Source organism: Saccopteryx bilineata, chromosome 1, assembly GCF_036850765.1.
Source record: "Saccopteryx bilineata isolate mSacBil1 chromosome 1, mSacBil1_pri_phased_curated, whole genome shotgun sequence".
NCBI lineage: Eukaryota > Metazoa > Chordata > Mammalia > Chiroptera > Emballonuridae > Saccopteryx > Saccopteryx bilineata.
Window position 1 is genome coordinate 399,191,617 of NC_089490.1, and position 18,375 is coordinate 399,209,991.

Genomic DNA, 18,375 nt, shown 5'->3' on the forward strand with positions numbered 1-18,375 from the left:
TGTCAAGGGGAAGGGAAGCCAGCAAATGAGAAGAGGCAAGTGTGGATCCCCAGACTCACCCTCTAAGGCCGAGGCCTTCCCGGAGGCCCTGGCCGATGCACGGTTGTGGTCACCCTCTCTGGTTTCAAGTTGGGAAACAGAGGCCAAGAGATGAAGAACTCACCTGCCATTGTCCACCGAGCCAGGAGAGCTGGGCACCTTGCTCCTTGGGGCGCCGCCTTCCCGTGAATCTCAGTCCCTGCTGAGAGGAGCCCTGGGGAGGATGCAGCTTGGAGAGGCAGGGGCAGAGGCAGGACTCTGGGGGTGCACAGGCCAGCCTGCACCGGAAGGAGGAAGCTGTACAGGGTTCTGTGGCTGGGCCCGGGATCCCCCACTCGGGGACTTCCTCTTCCTCTCAGGGCAGGTATAGCTGCCGCAGTGGGACCAACACCCTGACCTGTCATGGATGGGGGCACAGGGCCCAGACTCAGAGCCTTCCTGAGTGGGAGTCTGGCCACCTGGGTGAGGCGGCAGGTGGAAGGGGCTGCGGAGGGGAAGTGAGCAGCAGGGAGGGGATGGTGTTGGGGGGGAAGGGTGGGACAGGGTCTGGGTCTGAGTGGGGTGGGCTCCAATGTGGTGCTGAAGTCCAGGTGGCTGTAAGGCAGGAAAAGGGTTCCAGACCTGGGGGGGCGGGGCGCAGACATTTAGGGATTTTGTAGGAGGGGGCTGTGTGGGCTCAGGGGCCTGGTCAAAGGGGCTTGGGATTCATTCTACTGATGGGGGGCTCCCACATGGGCCAGCTGACGTGTCTCTGCTTCCCACAGGCGCTGGGACTGGCTGGGCTGGTGGGAGAGGCTGAGGAACCCGAGAAGGAAGAGGAGGAGGAAGGAGAGGGGCCCCTTTATCCGGAGAAGAGGATTTTGCAGCTCAGTGATGGGGCCCTGCTCCTCCGGGTGCTTGGCATCATGTAAGGGGCACTAGGGGCCAGCCCAGGGGCCCCAGGGGAGCTGGCTGGGAGGGCTGGTGGGCAGAGCCTGAGGGTTGAGGGCGGAGCCTGCTGAGGGCAGGTGAGTCCTTGACTATCCCTCCCGCCAATGGCCGCCTGTGCCCACAGTGTCCCTACTTCCCGAGGGGGCCCTCAGACCATCAGAGGCCGTGATGGCCCTGCAGCCTGGCGGGTGCGGAACCTGAACTTCCTGTGGAGCCGACTGAGGGACTTCTACCAGGTGAGGTTGGGAGGGGAGGCCAGCGGGAGCCCCCTGCAGGGAGGCCCATCTCATTGTCTCCCACCCCCTACGCCCCCAGGAGGAGCTGCAGTTGCTGATCCTGTCGCCACCCCCAGACCTTCAGACACTGGGGTTTGACCCTTTCTCAGGTACTCCCTCCCACCCCCCCTTCCTGATCCTCCCCTTCCGCCCACCTGTTGACCCCTTGTGGCTTGTGCCCCGCAGAGGAGGCGGTGGAGGAGCTGGAAGGGGTTCTTCGCCTGTTGCTGGGAGCATCGGTGCAGGTGAGCGAGAGAGGGAAGGGCAGGTCCAGCTCTGGCTGCAGAGGTGGGAGACTCTGGTGCCAGCCTCCCCACCTTGTCCCCTGCAGTGTGAGCACCGGGAACTCTTCATCCGGCACATCCAGGGCCTCAGCCTGGAGGTCCAGAGTGAGCTGGCTGCTGCCATCCAGGAGGTACGGCTTTGGACTGGTACCAGCTGGCAATGCCCTGCCCCCAACTTCTGAGGCTGAACTGCTCTCCCTGTCCACCCAGGTGACTCAGCCTGGGGCAGGCATGGTGCTGGCACTGGCCGGACCCGAGCCTGGGGAGCTGGCACCTTCAGAGTTGGAGACACTGTCCCGGAGCCTGATGGGAACACTATTGAGACTGGCACGGGAGCGTGATGTGGGGGCCCAGGTAGGGGGCAGCAGGGGCATTGAGGGCCAGGTGGAGGAATGGGAGGATCACGGGGACCCAGAGGCCCAAGTGTGGTGTTGGGGGTCTTGGGCCAGCAGGGCTGCAAGAGCCAGATTCAGCCTGGGGTGGTCGCAGGGAGATGTGGGGGGCACAGGATCGAATACTTCTGACCCCTGGTCCTTGACCTCCCACAGCGGCTGGCTGAACTGCTGTTGGAGCGAGAACAAGCCCCCTTGTTGCCCGAGGCTCCTGCTAGGACTCCTCTGGAGGGCCCCTCCAACCACTTGGCCCTGCAGCTGGCCAACACGAAGGCCCAGCTACGGCGCCTGCGCCAGGAGCTGTGAGTGCGGAAGGGGACCTGGGAGAGCGAGGTCGGTTAGGCCTGGATGGGGTGCCCAGCCCCATGGATATGAGTGGGATCGGGCCTAGAAAGGCCTGGGAGTTGCTGGGCCCCAGACCCCTCCAGTGCCTCTTTCCTCCAGGGAGGAGAAGGCCGAGTTGCTGCTCGACTCCCAGGAGGAGGTGCAGGGCTTGGAGGCTGAAATTCGAAGGCTCCGCCAGGAGGTGCGTTCAGATACCCCCCAGCCGTTGCCGCATCTCCTAACCTTCTCCCCACCCCTCCGGCGTCCCATTTCCTCCTTGCACCCTTGCTCCTTCCCGTACCCGATCCCAAGGCTGGCCGTTCCCAGCTCTCCACCATCTGGCCCAGGCCCAGACACTGTCGGGACAGGCCAAGCGGGCCGAGCTGTACCGCGAAGAGGCGGAGGCGCTGCGGGAGCGGGCAGGCCGCCTGCCTCGCCTGCAGGAGGATTTGCGACGCTGTCGGGAGCGGTTGCAAGCAGCAGAGTCCTGCCGGGGCCAGCTGGAGGTGAGAGTCAGGAGGGTGGGGCTTGTGGGGGGCGGGGTCTGGGGCGGGGCCTGCAGGGGGTGGGCCATGAGGAGGAGCAAACTCGGGCTTGGAGGAGAGAGTCAGGCTTTACCCAGGGAACAGTCAAGGCTGGGAGAAATGGGTGAGGTGTTGTCTGGGGAAAGACTCCCTGGAAGATGGGGCAGATGGAGGGGGAAGGGAGGGTTGTAGGTAAAGGTAAGTCCTGGAGGAGAGGGCGGGGCCAAATGTAGGGGGCGATGTCTGGAGGGTCCTTAAAAGTGGGAGCGATAAATAGGGCCTAGAAGGGTGCGAAGTTGGAAAGCAATTTTTAGGGAGAAGGGGTAGATGGAGGGGAGAGGTGGGGTCTAGAGAGCCCCAGGGGTGTGGGGCTAGGTGGGAGAGGGGAGGCAGGATCTGTGGCCCTGGAATGCTGGCTCTCTGTCCGCCCCTCCCCTCAGGAGGAGCGGGCGCTCTCCAGAACGCTGGAGGCCTCGAAGGCATTGCTGGAGGAGCGGCTGGAGGCCGCTCAAGAGCGCTGTGCTCGGCTGCACGAGACCCAGCGCGAGAACCTGCTTCTGCGGACCCGGCTGGGCGAGGCTCATGCGGTGAGCTTGCCAGAGTGACCCCAGTGGTCCCCCAAGGTTCCCTAGTGATCCCCGTGACCCCTACACCTAGTTTTCTCTAGTGATCCTCTAGCCCACACACTTGGCCTGGTCATCGTGGGCAGGGCTTGTCTGACCTTGCCTCCCCCCACCCCCACCCCCTGTTCCCCCCCACCCCCCCACCCAGGAACTGGGCTCTTTGCGACATCAGGTGGACCAGCTGGCAGAGGAGAATGTGGAGCTGGAGCTGGAGCTTCAGCGGAGCCTGGAGCCACCCCCGGGCTCTCCTGGGGAGGGTGAGTGGGGAGGGGGCTGGTGCTGAGGGCTGCTTGTGGCTTTTCGCAGCTGTGGTAGGGATGGCTTCTGATCTCATCCCTGCCCCAGGTCTCTGGGAGTGTAGGAGGTGTGGCAGGACTAAGGGCGGGGAGGAGTCCTGACCTTGCCTTGCACACCCCCAGCACCCCTGCCGGGAGCGCCCCCCTCGATACAAGATGAAGTGAGGGAGGTGGAGGCTGGGCGGCTGCGGACCCTGGAGCAGGAGAACCGGGAGCTCCGAACCCTGCTGCAGGTGTTACAAAGGCAGCCAGGTGGTCAGGTGAGTCTCCTTCTCCAACCATCCAAGTAAGTCCTTCCTGGGGCCCTTTTGGGATTTAACCATTCCTCTCATGTGCCCGCAGCACCCCCTGCTGGAGGAGCAGAGTGAGGACTCCACGGCTCCAGAGCTGCCTGGGGCTCCCCAGACTTGCCGGGCCTCTGACCATGGCTCCCAGGACTTGGTTGGCCAAGCCGGGGATGAAGATTCCCAGGCCTTGGACCTGGCTTCCCCAGCAGCAGACTCAGCTCTCAGGGGGTTAGCTGAGTGTCCCCAGATGTTTGATCCAGACCCTCAAGCAAGGGAGAGGCCCCTCCAGACACCTGCCATGGCCTCCCATCCCTCAGACGTGATGCCCCAGGAGTCAGGCCCTGCTATAGAGACACAGGAGTCCCTGGAGAAGGTTGGCCACAGAGCCTCTCCCCAGTCCTCTGTCTCTGTGACTCCACCTCAGGGTCCAGAGATCAAAATTCAGGCCCAGCTGTCATTGGGAAGAGAGACTGGGGAGTCAGTGCCCAAGGCCCAGGGGCAAAGACAGGAGGCGCCTGAGAGCGAGCCTGGACCTACAGAGCCCAGCCTCCACGTGCATTTGGGGGAGCAGGAGTCCCCGTGTCAGCAGCTGGACGCGCCCAAGGAGCAGATGGAGGCCAGAGAGCAGGACCAGCAGCTGGAGAGGAGGACCCAGGGCCCGGCCCAGCAGAAACCACAGCAGAAGTGGGAAGTGGCTCCTGAGGCCCAGGCCTTGGAGGGGCCAACCTCCGGAGAGATCCTGATGAGTGGGGACCCAGAGCAGGAGGCCCTCAGAGAGGAGGTGGCTCAGCTGAGGAGAGAGGCCGAGGCCCTTCGAGCTGAGCTGGAGGTCCAGGCTCGGAAGCTGGAGGCCCGAGGCATGGAGGTTGCTCGCCTCTCCGAGGAGCTGGCGCAGGCCCGGAGGGCAGAGGGCGAGGCCCACCGGGAGGCAGAGGCCCAGATCCAGGAGCAGGCCCGGCTGCGGGAGGCAGTGGAGGCAGCCGGACGGGAGCTAGAGGCTGCGTCACGGGAGCGGGAGGCCCTGGCAGAGGCCCTGGCAGCCGCAGGCCGGGAGCGGAGGCAGTGGGAGCGCGAGGGACCCAGGCTGCGGGCCCAGGCCGAGGCTGCGGAGGAGCAGCTGCAGGAGCTGGAGAGCAAGAGCCGCCAGCATCTGGAGGAGGCCGAGCGGGAGCGCCGGGAGAGACAGGTCCTCCGAGAGGTGTGTATGTGGTGCTCAAGGTCACGGTCAACAAGTGGGGTTCCAGGCCAGTGGCTGCAGTTCGTGGGTTACTCATTCCATCAGCAGCCACTGAGTGCCCCTCATCGAGCTGAGACTGGAGATTAAAGACACATCTGGCCTGGAAAAGGGGCAGATGTCCCCTACCTGTGATGGGTGGCTTTAGGGGGGATAGGAGTGTGGCCAGGGAGCCAGAGGGCCTGGGTGCCAATACTGGCTCTTGGACCACAGCAGCCCCACTCACCTGTACCCCAGTGCCTCCTTCTGTAAACCAGGGGTACTCTTCATAGCTGGCTGGTGGGTCTTCTGGAAGACCAGAGGAGATACTGGCATCAGAGCCTACTTCCTGCTGGTCGAGGCACATGGGTTAAGAAGAGCAGGTGCTGTTCTCTCCCACGGGAGGGAGCTGATACCGGGTGGGCAGGCTTTGGGGAGGCTTCTGCGGAATGGTCAAGATTCCACTAGATGGGGAAGGATATTTGACCCCAAGGGAACAGCCTGTGCAAAGACTTGAAGGCATTAAAGGTCTTCAGGGATGCAGAAGAGCTGGAGGATAGGGGCCAGGAAGGTGAGTTGGGCCGGCTTTTTAGGTGTTGGTACTCTCTCCCCAGGCCGGAAGAGCCAGCCAGGGGTGTGGCAGACCTGTGTGAGTCTGGGTTTGAGGGGGGACAGCTTGCTGTGCAGGGCCTGGGGCCGTTAGGAGGCAGTGCCTGTTGTCCAGCTGGCAGGTGAAGGTGGCTGGCCTGGGACAGGAGATGAAAGAGAGAGAAGGCCAGGAAACACCTTTAGTTGTTCATTCGAGGAGGTTGCGGGTGTCTCCTTGGCGCCAGGTCCGGTATCAGGCAGTCGGCATGCCGGTCCTCAGAGAAGTGCTCCTGGTCTGGGGAGGAGGCAGGACTGTGCAGGGAGCCGTGGGGGTCTAGGAAGCACACTGGACTGAGGCTGGGATGAGGCAGAGTTGGTGCTCTGGAGGAGCGGGGAGAGTGGCAGTAAGGAGGAAGCATGGGCATGGAGTTGTAGGGATGGAGCATGAGGTGGGGCCTGGAGGGAGGCGAGAATTCACTTAGCAGCGTTCCTGTTGGGCAGAGCTTCAACTTCCTTCCAAGCGGAGAAGGAGTTGTGGCACTTTCATGAGGGCAATGGGAGCCACTGGAGCAGAGTGGTAAGGGCCATGTGTTGAAAGGCCCCCCAGGGAAATTGGAGGCGACAGTGAGGCAATGGGAAGGGTGTTTGGGTCAGTGGGGGCCAGTGTTATGGGGAGGGTGTGCAGCAGACAGGAGTTGAACCTTCTACCTGAAATTTCTGGTTTCTTTTCTCTTTCTATTTTTTTAAAAATTTTATTTATTTATTTATTCATTTTAGAGAGGAGAGAGAGTTAGAGAGAGAGAGAGAGAAAGAAAGAGGGGAGGAGCAGGAAACATCAACTCCCATATATGCCTTGACCAGGCAAGCCCAGGGTTTTGAACCGGTGACCTCAGCATTCCAGGTCAACGCTTTATCCACTGCGCCACCACAGGTCAGGCTCTTTTTATTTTTAAATGAGAGGAGGGGAGATAGTGTGACAGACTCCCACATGTGCCCTGGCTGGGATTGACCCAACAACCCCATCTGGGGCTAATGCTCAAGTACTGAGCTACTTTTAGAGCCTGAGGGTGATGAACTCAGATCAACCTCAGCGCCTGGGGCCACACTCAAACCAATTGAGCTACTGGCTGCGGGAGGGGAAGAGGAAGAGCAGGGGGAGAGGAAGGAGGGGAGAAGCAGATGGTCACTTCTCCTGTGTATCCTGACTGGGAATTGAACCTGGGATATCCATACACCACACTGATGTTCTATCCACTGAGCCACCAGCCAGGGCCAGAAGTTTCCAGTTTCATCCCTGTTGTACTGACAAGGATACTGAGGTTCAGAAAGGAAGACTAATAGGCTCTGAGATTCCTTCCAAAGGAGAAGAGTGGGGCTCACACTGTTGGGTTGATCCAGTGTTGGGCATTATGTAGGGCAGGCCTGGGGAGTAGAGAACTGTGGGTGTGGGTAAGAGGGTAAAGCTGAGAACCTGTCTCTGGGCTCCACTCTGTAGGATGTGACTGAGATGCTGTCAGGTAGACCTGGGTTATAGCCCAAATCTCCTCCTTATCAGCTGTGTGGCTCAGAGCATTTTACTTAACCTCTCTGAGTTTCGGTTTACTCACCTGTAAAACCGGAATAAAAACTACCTGCCTCACAGGATGCTGTAAGATAATGCATGTAGAGAGCTTGGGGCAGCCATGGAGAGGGAATGCCAGCAGGTAGGCAGTGAGGATGAGGGTGGGGCTGGCTGACTGGAAGAGCCAGCTGTGAGGACTGAGAGGGTGGAAGAGGCTGAAGACAAAGAAGGGAATTTTGTGAGATTTCCTGGTCAGAGCACTTCCTGGTGATAACTGGCTATGGCACAGTCAGAGGTGACCAGTTGGGGAGGTCAGGGAACCAGAGGCTGAGGAGGTTGTCCACATGGGCCTCCTGGGCTGGAGGAGGGCAGGGCAGGAGTCTGGGTGGAAGTTCAGGTCTCCTTCATTGCACCACTGTTTCTTCCCTCAGCCTTTGGCTGGCAGCAGTAGGGCATCATGGGACTTGTAGTTTTTCAGCAGCATTGGGCAAGGGTGTCTGGAATGACATTGATTCTGGGGGGGGGGGGGGAGTCCTGAAAGGGCAGGGAGGTTCCTAAGTTAAGATGGTCAGAGTGAAGGCTGTAGACTTGGTTTCCAGCGGCAGGATTTGGTAGGCTGCTTGTCCAGAGTTGGCCCTTCCCTGTGGTTTTATCCTGCCAGGGCCCCCACACCCGAGTAGTTTGGTCTGACTCCCTCTGTTGCCCACAGCTCTAATTGGGCCCCCTGCCCCATTCTGCAGTGGTGTGGCCCAACTGCCAGAGGCCATCTGGCCGCAGCATCTGTCCTCCCCCTCCCAGCTCCCACTGTGGTTGGGCCTGGTGTTCGCTGAGTTCCTGTCTTCTGTGGCCATCGCCTGTGGTTGAGGGTGCTGTCCAGACCCGCTTCTGCAGAGCCCCACTCCTTCATGGCTGGTGCGGCCTCAGCACGTAGGGCACGTCTCGCTGTCACCGGGCACGTCAGGAGCCATGGGCTCAGAGAGGTGCCGATGCCCAGCGAGTGTCCCTGACACCCGGCCCGGAGCTGCCCTCATGCCCTTGCCAGGCTCATGGTCCCCAGTTCTTTTGTGCCCACTCTGCAGGGCGACCAGACTCTGCTCCTGTTTTACAGATTGGGTTGAAGGTGTTTGTCTAGGGTGGCAGAGCAAGGACGGGAGCCCGGTCCTCTGACTCCTAGGCATCTGTATCTGGTGACTGTGGTGGTCTGTCCTTCGCCCTGAGCCTGCTCTGTCTTCCCTCAGGAGCTGGAGAAGGCCATGGTGCGGGGCCAGGAGCTGGGGGCCCGGCTGGAGCGTCTGCAGAGGGAGCTGGAGCAGGCGACTCTGGAGCGCCAGGAGTTTCTGCGGGAACGAGAGTTCCAGCACCAGAGGTGGGGGCGCTGCCTGAGGGGCAGAGAGGGCCAAGCGGAGGCTTGAGGACAGGTAGATGGCAAGGCTTCTCCTGGCAGGTACCAGGGCCTGGAGCAGCAGCTGAAAACTGAGCTGCAGGCAGTGACCACAGGCAAGGAAGAGGCAATGATGGAGCTCAAGGCGAGGGCCCTGCGGCTGGAAGAGGAGCTGTTCCGGGTGAGGCTTCGGGCCCTGGGAGCTGGGAGCCTTGTCCCCTCCTCCCCCACCCTGCGAACATCCCTGCCTGCAGCCCTGGCAGGCTGCGAGGGCTCCCACTCCTCCAGGGTCCCTTCTGGTTTTGCCCCTTGTTCTTGTCCAGTTGCTTGCTTTGTGCCGCCTTTTGGGGCCTGTGGGAAGGAGCACTGTGCTGAGAGTCAGGCTGACTCTGCCAAGGCCCGTGGTCTTCTGTGGGCCTTGACTCTCCACTTCTCAAACGGACAGAGCCTGGTGGCTTTGTGTCTTTCTTGCTTGCCTCCCCACATCCACTTCCTAATGAGCTCAATTGTTGTTGAAAGTCAGTTGCTACTTCTGATGCCCCTGCAGCATGTGGGCTCGGTGCTGGGTGCTGGGGTGCGGTGGGGCCCAATACCAGCACCACCCTCAAGGAGCTCACAGTCCACCTGGGACTGAGGCAGAGAAACAGGCGACCACCACCCGGTGCCAGGGGCCAGTGGGAATCCAGGACCACCTCACTGGCATGTGCGGTGTGGGTCGGGGGAGGATATCTGGAGAGAGTGATGTTGAAACAGGGGCTGAGCCTGACATGAAGTAGCACAGTGGATAGAGCGTCGACCTGGAATGCTGAGGTTGCTGGTTCGAAACGCTGGGCTTGCCTGGTCCAGGCACATACAGGAAGCAACCACTGCTGCTCCTCACCAACCCCCCTCTCCCTTCTCTCTAAAATCAATAAATAAAAAAATTTTTTTTTTAACAGGACAGAGAGAGAGTCAGAGAGAGGGATAGATAGGGATAGGCAGACAGGAATGGAGAGATGAGAAGCATCAATCATTAGTTTTTTGTTGCGCATTGCAACATAGTTGTTCATTGATTGCTTTCTCATATGTGCCTTGACCGTGGGCCTTCAGCAGACCGAGTAACCCCTTGCTCGAGCCAGCAACCTTGGGTCCAAGTTGGTGAGCTTTTGCTCAAACCAGATGAGCCCACGTTCAAGCTGGCACCTCGGGGTCTCGAACCTGGGTCCTCGGCATCCCAGTTCTACGCTCTATCCACTGTGCCACCGCCTGGTCAGGCAATAAATAAAATCTTAAAAAAAAAAAAAAAAGAGGCCCTGGCCGGTTGGCTCAGTGGTAGAGCGTCGGCCTGGCGTGCAGGAGTCCTGGGTTCGATTCCCAGCCAGAGCACACAGGAGAAGCGCCCATCTGCTTCTCCACCCCTCCCCCTCTCCTTTCTCTCTGTCTCTCTCTTCCCCTCCTGCAGCCAAGGCTCCATTGGAGCAAAGTTGGCCCGGGCGCTGAAGATGGCTCCATGGCCTCTGCCTCAGGTGCTAGAATGGCTCTGGTTGCAACAGAGCAACGCCCCAGATGGGCAGAGCATCGCCCCCTGGTGGGCATGCCGGGTGGATCCCAGTTGAGCGCATGCGGGAGTCTGTCTGATTGCCTCCCTGTTTCCAACTTCAGGAAAAAAAAAAAAAAAAAAAAAAGAAACTGGGGCCCAGAGAAAGAGGACGGGCCGGAGGCGCAGCCGAGGCCAGGCGCCTGCTGCTGAACCAAGGGAAGGGGACAGGGACCGTGAGGAGTGATGGAGGCGGGAGCCAGGGGGCAGGGCTGGGTGAGGGCCCACTGTTCCGGTCCCTGTGCCGTCCCCCAGCACCACCACTCTCCTGTGTGACTTCCCGGGGCCTCTCCTTGCAGCTGCGCCAGGGTTCTGTGGGGCAGGAGCCCAAGGAACCCATGGAGCCGAGAACCGTGGAGGCCCAGAGCGGGCGACTTATAGAGGTGGAGCGCAGCGTGAGTGGCGGGCCGTGGTGGGCAGAGGGGTCTGGGTGGGTGGGGTGGGGGCCAGAGCCTGGCCACTGCTAAACCTCCCTTGCCCGCCCCAACGAGCAGAATGCAACACTGGTGGCCGAGAAGGCCGCTCTGCAGGGGCAGCTGAGCCTCCTGGAGGGGCAGCTGGGGAGCCTGCAAGGCCGTGCCCAGGAACTGCTGCAGCAGAGCCAGCGGGCACAGGAGCACAGCACTCGCCTCCAGGTGGGTGGCATCCGGGTGCCTTGTTCCCTGCCCTGTTCCTGCCCACTTACAAGTGCCCCTCCCCCGTTGGCATGGTTTCCTGCCCCTTTGCCCTGCCCCAGCTCCCAACCAGCTGTCTCTGTTCCCTAGTCCCATGTGCCTGTACCCCCTGATCCCAGCTACCATGTTCTGCACCCCTCCTTCCCACCCCTGCCCTTGCCCGCTACCCCTTCTACCTGCCTCCAGCCTCCACGTCTGTGCCCATGGTGCTCGCTCTCTAGCCCTCCTCTCCGCGGCCAACCATTGGTTTCTGCTGCTTCCCTGGCCCCACCCTGGCCCCGGCTGGCCAGTCCCTGCCCTGTGTCTCTTGCTCTCCCCACCGTGTCCTGGCTTCAGCCCTGCCACCTCTCTCCTCTCCTTGCCCATTAAACTCGGCCTTTGGCTCCCTGCTGCCCCAAACCCAGCCCTCCGCTTCCTCCACAGCTTTCTGTCCTCGTGCCCTGCCCTGCCCCAGTCTCCTACTCCTGTTCTGGCCTGGGGTTCCCCCGCATGACCCCTGCCCCTCTGCTCTAGGCTGAGAAGTCTGTGCTGGAGACGCAGGGCCAGGAGCTGCACAGGAAGCTGGGGGTGCTGGAGGAGGAGGTGCGGGCAGCGCGGCGGTCCCACGAGGAGACCCGCGGGCAGCAGCAGGCCTTGCTGCGGGACCACGAGGCCCTGGCCCAGCTGCAGCGGCGGCAGGAGGCCGAGCTTGAGGGGCTGCTGACCCGACACCGAGAGCTCAAGGCCAACATGCGGGCACTGGAGCTTGCCCACCGGGAGCTACAGGGCCGGTGAGTCTCCCTCCCCCGACACCGAGCTTCTCTCTCCCTGTGCGGAGCACCAGTGCTTGGAGCCCCCTGCGGTGCCCTCGCTGGGCGTGGTGGGTGCCCAGCTCAGTGTTTGCCCCGTGGCTATGCCAGGGCCCGTGCTCATGAGCTCATGAACCTGACAGCAGACCTCCAGGTTCAGACAGCCCTGCGGTCTGCCTGCCCAGGCCCCGGCCCCGGCCCCTGCAGCCTTCTCGGCCCTTTTCCGTCCCAGGCATGAGCAGCTGCAGGCCCAGAGGGCCAACGTGGAGGCACAGGAGTTGGCTCTGCTGGCAGAGCGCGAACGCCTGATGCAGGATGGGCAGCGGCAGCGGGGCCTGGAGGAGGAGCTGCAGCGGCTGCAGAGCGAACACGACAGGTACCGGCCCTGGCGCGGCCCAGCCCCGCTGGGCCCATTCTTGGGCGTTTCCTCCGCAAAGTGGGTTGGTAGCGAGTCAGCCTCTGTCCCTGTGAGGCCCTGCCCTGCCTAGCACAGCGTCTCCGGCCCTCCAGAGGAGCCTGGGGGGCAAGTCCCGTTGGAGAGCAGCTCCCCGTGCCTCCGCAGGGCGCAGGCGCTGCTGGCAGAGGTGTCCCGGGAACGAGGCGAGTTGCAGGGGGAGCGCGGGGAGCTGCGGGGCCGGCTGGCGCGGCTGGAGCTGGAGCGGACGCAGCTGGAGGTGCAGAGCCAGCGGCTGCGGGAGTCCAACCAGCAGCTGGACCTGAGCGCCTGCCGGCTGACCACGCAGTGTGAGGTGTGGTGAGGGTGGGCGGTGGCCGGGGAGGGGGTAGGGGGCCGTGGGCGTGGAGGGCGTGAAAGGCAGCCACCCTGAGCCAGGCTGCACGCCCCTGTTCTGCTCCCACAGCTGCTGACGGAGCTGCGGAGCGCCCAGGAGGAGGAGAACCGGCAGCTGCTGGCAGAGGTGCAGGCCCTGAGCCGGGAGAACCGGCAGCTCCTGGAGCGCAGCCTGGAGAGCCGGGACCACCTGCACCGAGAGCAGCGCGAGTACCTGTGAGCAGCTGCGGAGGCGGCGGGCGCGGGAGCCGGAGCCGCCCGGGGCCCTTTGTGGTTGTCGAGACACCCGGGGAGGTGCGGCGAAGGCTGGTGTTGACCCCGGGCAGTTTAGGGCAGAGGCAGTTTATCGTCCCACACGGCCGTGTGTCAGTGCGCTAGCACCTGGTGGGACTGTTCCTGCTAGAACCTGAGCCTGGCTGCTGCCAGACCTCACGCTGTCTCCTCCCCCCAACCCCCAGGGACCAGCTCAACGCCTTGCGCCGTGAGAAGCAGAAGCTGGTGGAGAAGATCATGGACCAGTACCGCGTGCTGGAGCCTGGGCCCCTGCCCCGGGCCAAGTGAGTGGCCTCTTAGCCCCCTACGCTGGAGTCTTCCCAACTGTGCCCCTGCCTGCCCTCTGACCCTGGCCCAGCTCAGGCCCAGACGCAGTGAAGGTTTGCCTGGCCTTTTGAATCCTGACACAGCCCTCTTGTCCCCTTCTTCTGTGGCCTTACTCCCTCTTGTGCCCTCTTGCCCCCAGGAAGGGCAACTGGCTGGCAGACAAGGTGAAGAGGCTGATGCGGCCCCGGCGGGAGGGGTTCCTCCCTGGGGGGCCGCGCCCGTGGGCCGACGGGGCCGGCAGCACCGAGAGCCTGGGGGGCCCCCCGGAGATGGAGCTCTCTGAGGGCAGGGAGGCGGATGGGACAGGTGGGTCTGGGGGCTAGGTGACCAGTGTGGTCCCTACCCTGTGTCCTTTATCCCCACCCTGGCACCTGCTCTCTTCCTTCCTATGTGGCTCATACATGTGCCCCCCGATGGCCTTTCCTGCTGGCTTCCCAGCCCCAGGTGCTTCCAGTGGTGCTTTCCTCTGCATCCCTGCTACGCCCCTCTCGTCTGGCACCTTTCGCCTGGCCGTGCTGCCATCCGCCCAGCCCTGCCCATCCACAGAGGTCCCTAGGACCTTGGAGCAGCAGGGGACTGTAGTGAGAGGTCATTTATTCCAGTCAGCAGATGAGGAAACCAAGGCCCAGGCAGGGGAAGCACCTTGTCCAAAGTCACAGAGTGAGTTAGTGTCAGAGCCAGCACAGCTTCCAGCCTCCTGTCCCCCCCGCCTGCCCCGCCCTCATTCGCCCAGACCCTCTCCCGCCTCTGCAGCCTCATCTCCCTGCCCCTGTGCAGCGCCCCCGCTGCCCTCCACGCTGCCCAGCCCCTCCCGGCACTGCTCTGATGTCCCCGCTGCTGGTGCCTCTTACAGGGTCCCCTGCACCGGCACCCATGCGCCGGGCCCAGAGCTCTCTCTGCCTGCGGGACGAGACTCTGGCCAGCGGGCAGCGGCGGAAGCTCAGCTCCAGATTCCTGGTGGGGCGAAGCTCTGAGTCATTCAGCCCCGGGGACACCCCCCGGCAGCGGTTCCGGCAGCGCCGTCCAGGGCCGCTGGGGACACCCCACTCCTATGGCAAAGGTGAGGGTCCATAGTCTTGGCCTTCATTATCCCCCAGCTCCCTGTGGTCACACTGACCTTGGGGGAGGGGGCATCCATCCTGTGCCCTGTGTCTCCCCACAAGCCCTGCCCACCTCTATCCTGGTCCCTTGTGGCCCAGTAACTGCCTTGTGTCCCCTCAGGATCTGTCGTGGGATGGGATGGCTCCGTTGAGACCCTGGCGGAACAAGAAGCAGATGCCAGCCGAGAGGGTGAGTGGGGCGCTGGCCCTGGTCTGGCCTAGTAGCGCTCACTCACCTGTTCGCTCACGTGACAGTGCGGCTGCTCTGAGTGCCAGGCATGAGGCTAGCAGGCACACGGTGGGGAGTGTTCTGGTGTAGGAGGCAGACAGCAAACAACATGCATAAAAATAATGATTATCTACAACAGCCCAATAGAAATAAGATGTGAGCTACACGTATAATTTAGATTTTTCTAGTAGCCTCATCAGAAGAAATAAAAAGAGACCAGTAAAATTAATTTTAATAACTTTTTTTAGTGAGAGAGACAGACAGACAGACAGACAGGAAAGGAGAGAGATGAGAAGCATCAACTCGTAGTTGCATCACTTTAATTGTTCATTGATTGCTTCTCATACGTGCCTTGACCGAGTGGCTCCAGCTGAGCCAGTGACTCCTTGCTCAAGCCAGTGACCTTGGGCTTCAAGCCAGTGACCTTTGGGCTCAAACCAGCAATCTTTGGGCTCAAGCCAGCCACCATGGGGTTATGTCTATGACCCCATGTTCAAGCCAGTGACCCTGCGCTCAAGCTGGTGAGCTGTGCTCAAACTGAATGAGCCTGTGATCAAGACGGCGACCTCAGGGTTTCAAACCTGGAACCTCAGCATCCCAGGTCGACACTCTATTCTCTGCGCCACCTCTGGTCAAGCAGTTTTAATAACATTTTATTTAACTCAATAGGCCTGAAATATTTCCATTTCGACATGTAGTCAGTGTAAAAATTCATTAATGAGATATTTTACATTATTTCTTTTCATACTAAGTCAAGTCTAGCGCATCGTGATTCAGACCAGCCATGTCTCACGCTCACTCAGAACTGAGCAGCCGAGCCCTAGAATATTAGGAGGTGGCCATGCTCTGGGGAAAAGGAGAGCAGGGTGAGGGAGGTCAGAAGCACTGGGTGGGTGGTTTGCAGCTTCCATTAGGGTATTCAGGGTAGACTGCAGAGGGGAGGTGAAGTTGGAGCAGAAACTGGGAGGTGAGAGTTGGTTGTGTTGACCTATGCTGGAACAGCATTCCAGGCAAAGGGAACAGCCTAAGCAGAGGCCTGGCATTTTAGAGGCCTGGCCAGGTGGCGGTGCAGCTGGGATGAGAGGGGCGGAGCTGAGAGAAGTTTAGAGGGACAGAGGGTGGGCTGAAGATGTAGGCCCCGAGGGCCACGTCCAAGGTTGGGAGTCCCCCGAGGGAGGGAGCGGACCTGAGCTGAGCCTTTTCCCTCAGGCCCCCAGGTGCAGGAACCGGAGAAACATCCTCTCACCCCTTCCCTCAGCCAGTGACGCCGCCGCGTGGACTGGGAGCTTGGGAGTGCGGTCCTCTCGCCGCTGGAGTCCCACTGGCGACCCCAGGCAGCCCAAGAACTTGGGGAGCCAGGGCTTTCGGGGCGAGCCCTTGGGCGAGGAGGCCTGGGCCCATGGGCCCTCTGTGGCCAGCACTGGGGCCCTGAGCTGGGGCTGGGACAAGCCTGTAAGCAGCAGGGATACAGGGTACCCACTAGTGGCTCCTCGCCAGGGCTCTGGCTCTGCCATGCGGCCCTCGCTGAGGAGGCGGTATCTGGAGGAACCCCCAGATGAAGGAGGCAGACGGGAGCGGACAAGAGAGTCCCCTACCTGGTCCAGGTGGGGAGCCAAAGACCGTTGCCCGGGGACTGTGACATGGACATACATCTGAGCCTTAGCTGGGACCTGAGGGACATGAGAATAAAGCTGGGGATGCAGTCCCCTAGATCTGTGCCTGTTTGCTGGCTGTGTCCAGAGCCTTGAGGCGCCTGGAGCCCTCTGCGGGAGGGGTTTGTGGCCACTGGCTTCTCTCTTGGCACAGGGTATCGAAGGGCCTTCTTCAGGGGCGGGGCTGTTGGCCTTACCCGGATGTCCAGGGGGTGGAGAGGGGGTGGCGGGGGGTGGGGGCAGCAGTGGGTGGGGCTTGGGTCTGGGCTCAGCCTTTGCTTAAAAGATGGTGTCTGGGCTCTGGGGTGGGGGCAGTGGACCCGAGGCCCTGTCCGCCCCTCCCTGCACCTCTTCTTTCACTTTTTTGTCTCCTCATCATTTCTTCCCCATCCGTCTGGGGTTGAGCCTCTCCCCAGGGAGCTCACAGCCTGGTGAGCGTTACCTTCCGCTGAGAGCTGTCACAGAGGGATACAGGAGGTGGTAGGGACACTGGGCCTCTAGAATGACATCCAGGAAGGGGGCAATTAGACTGGGTGGCAGGACATGAGTCAAGGCACCTGGGGCTGCCCAGGGCAGGGTGGGGCTGCCCAGACTGAGGTGAGGCAGCCTGCATCTGGGGGTAGGCAGAGCTGGGAGGGGCAGCCAGACCAGCCTCCTCGGGGTGACCTGCAGCAGCCTGACTCATGGGCTCCCACAGCCCCCTTGGGCATAGCCTACCACTCTGCCTGTCTCCTCTTAGCTCCAGTTTCAGAGGCTGGTAGGATGGGAGTGGACCTCCTGGCTTCCAGCTGGAAGCCCCTTCCCCCCTCCCATAGGCCTCCCAGGTGGGGGTTTGATGGTTTGTGGGTGGCCCCCTGTCAGTTGTCAGCGATGAGTCTCTGGAGGACTGGCCAACCAGGGCTCATAGGAGGCCGCTCTGCGTGGCTCTGGCACCCCTTTCTGAGGCCTATTCTGGGCTCTGTATGGGCACTGTGCTTGCAGGCGACGGGCCAGAACCCCACGAGGGGCGCGTGGCACTGGGTGGACTGTGAGGGGTGACTGGGGCCTGAGGTGCTTTCACAGTTCAGCTTTAAAGAGATTCGTCAGTCACCGCGTCCTACCACGGAGTAGGGCTTGGCTCCCACACCCGCTCAGCGCCCCCGTTGGGTGCTCCCTGGGTAGGGGGAGCCCAGAGATCCGGTCTGGTCCTATGCCCCCTCCTCCTACCCTCCCTGCAGCAACGGCAAGTCCCCAGGGGAAAGGGTCCCAGCTGGGCTGCCCAGCACCAAGACCCGTGGGTCACACTGAGGGGTGCTGGGCTGGCACTATGCTGGCGGTAGCCAGATAGGGCAGCCGTGTGGCCGCAGACTACTCACCTGTCCAGGGAACCAACAGACCCCTGACCCCTTCCCTATTTGCCAGCTTCAAAGAGTGATCAAAAGCGAGGTGGTAGAGCCTGACCAGATGGTGGTGCAGTGGATAGAGCGTCAGACTGGGATGCTGAGAACCCAGGTTTGAGACCCTGAGGTCGCCAGCTTGAGCGCGGGCTTATCTGGTTTGAGCAAAAAGCTCACCAGCTTGGACCTAAAGTCGCTGGCTCAAGCAAGGGGTTACTTGCTCTGCTGAAGGCCCGCAGTCAAGGCACATAAAAGAAAGCAATCAATGAACAACTAAGGTGTCGCAGCGCGAAACGAAAAACTAATGATTGATGCTTCTCATCTCTCCATTCCTGTCTGTCTGTCCCTGTCTATCCCTCACTCTGACTCTCTGTCTCTGTAAAAAAGTAATAATAAAATAAAAATATTAAAAAAAAATTGCGAGGTGGTAGAAAAACAACAAAACAAACAAGGTGGTGAGTTGTGAATTTTATGAAGTCCTCACTACTTTCTGGTGGCTAAGATTTAGAGTGTTGGGCTGCCCTTGGGATGGCACCCTGGAGGAGAATGCTCTCAAGCACCTGTGTGGGCCCCTCGGTGCCAGCCTCTGGTGTCTAGGTACCGCTGGTGTCAACAGGCATCCTCTGGGCAGACACTTGGCTTGGGAGTATCTGCCCAACTGGGGCTCCAGGTCATTCAGGGACCCCAGGCGTGGCTCCCAAGGGGTATTCCAAGGTCCTAGGAAGAACTGTGTGCAGTCAGGGCCTGCGTAGCCCTGATCCCCGCCGCTTGCGCTGCCGAGACAGGCCGCCCCCTGCCTGCCCACCCACCCGCAGCCGGGCGCTGTCACGTTCCGGCGCCTGACTCAGGCCGTGTGGGGCGGGGAGCCGAGAG

General features: G+C 61.4%; 1 protein-coding gene and 1 long non-coding RNA gene across 2 annotated transcripts; one reads left to right on the forward strand and one right to left on the reverse strand.

The window, feature by feature from the left end:
* The first annotated feature begins 398 nt into the window (after positions 1–398).
* Positions 399–15,886, forward strand: CCDC88B (coiled-coil domain containing 88B). The gene is made up of 27 exons (XM_066251897.1): positions 399–501; positions 804–946; positions 1,094–1,205; positions 1,285–1,354; positions 1,431–1,489; positions 1,576–1,659; positions 1,739–1,882; positions 2,077–2,222; positions 2,365–2,446; positions 2,592–2,750; positions 3,209–3,355; positions 3,540–3,648; positions 3,811–3,947; positions 4,030–5,172; positions 8,575–8,702; positions 8,781–8,898; positions 10,593–10,688; positions 10,788–10,928; positions 11,481–11,737; positions 11,988–12,131; positions 12,318–12,504; positions 12,616–12,761; positions 13,004–13,102; positions 13,285–13,451; positions 13,999–14,205; positions 14,367–14,435; positions 15,684–15,886. The coding sequence occupies exons 1-27, from the start codon at positions 442–444 to the stop codon at positions 15,737–15,739; spliced, it is 4,410 nt and encodes a 1,469-aa protein (XP_066107994.1). The 5' UTR covers positions 399–441; the 3' UTR covers positions 15,740–15,886.
* LOC136318879 (uncharacterized) lies at positions 540–2,682 on the reverse strand. Its single transcript, XR_010728135.1, has 3 exons — positions 2,546–2,682; positions 1,400–1,471; positions 540–660 (listed from the first exon to the last, which is right to left on the reverse strand). It is a non-coding gene; the product is annotated as an uncharacterized lncRNA (long non-coding RNA).
* Positions 15,887–18,375: the final 2,489 nt, after the last annotated feature.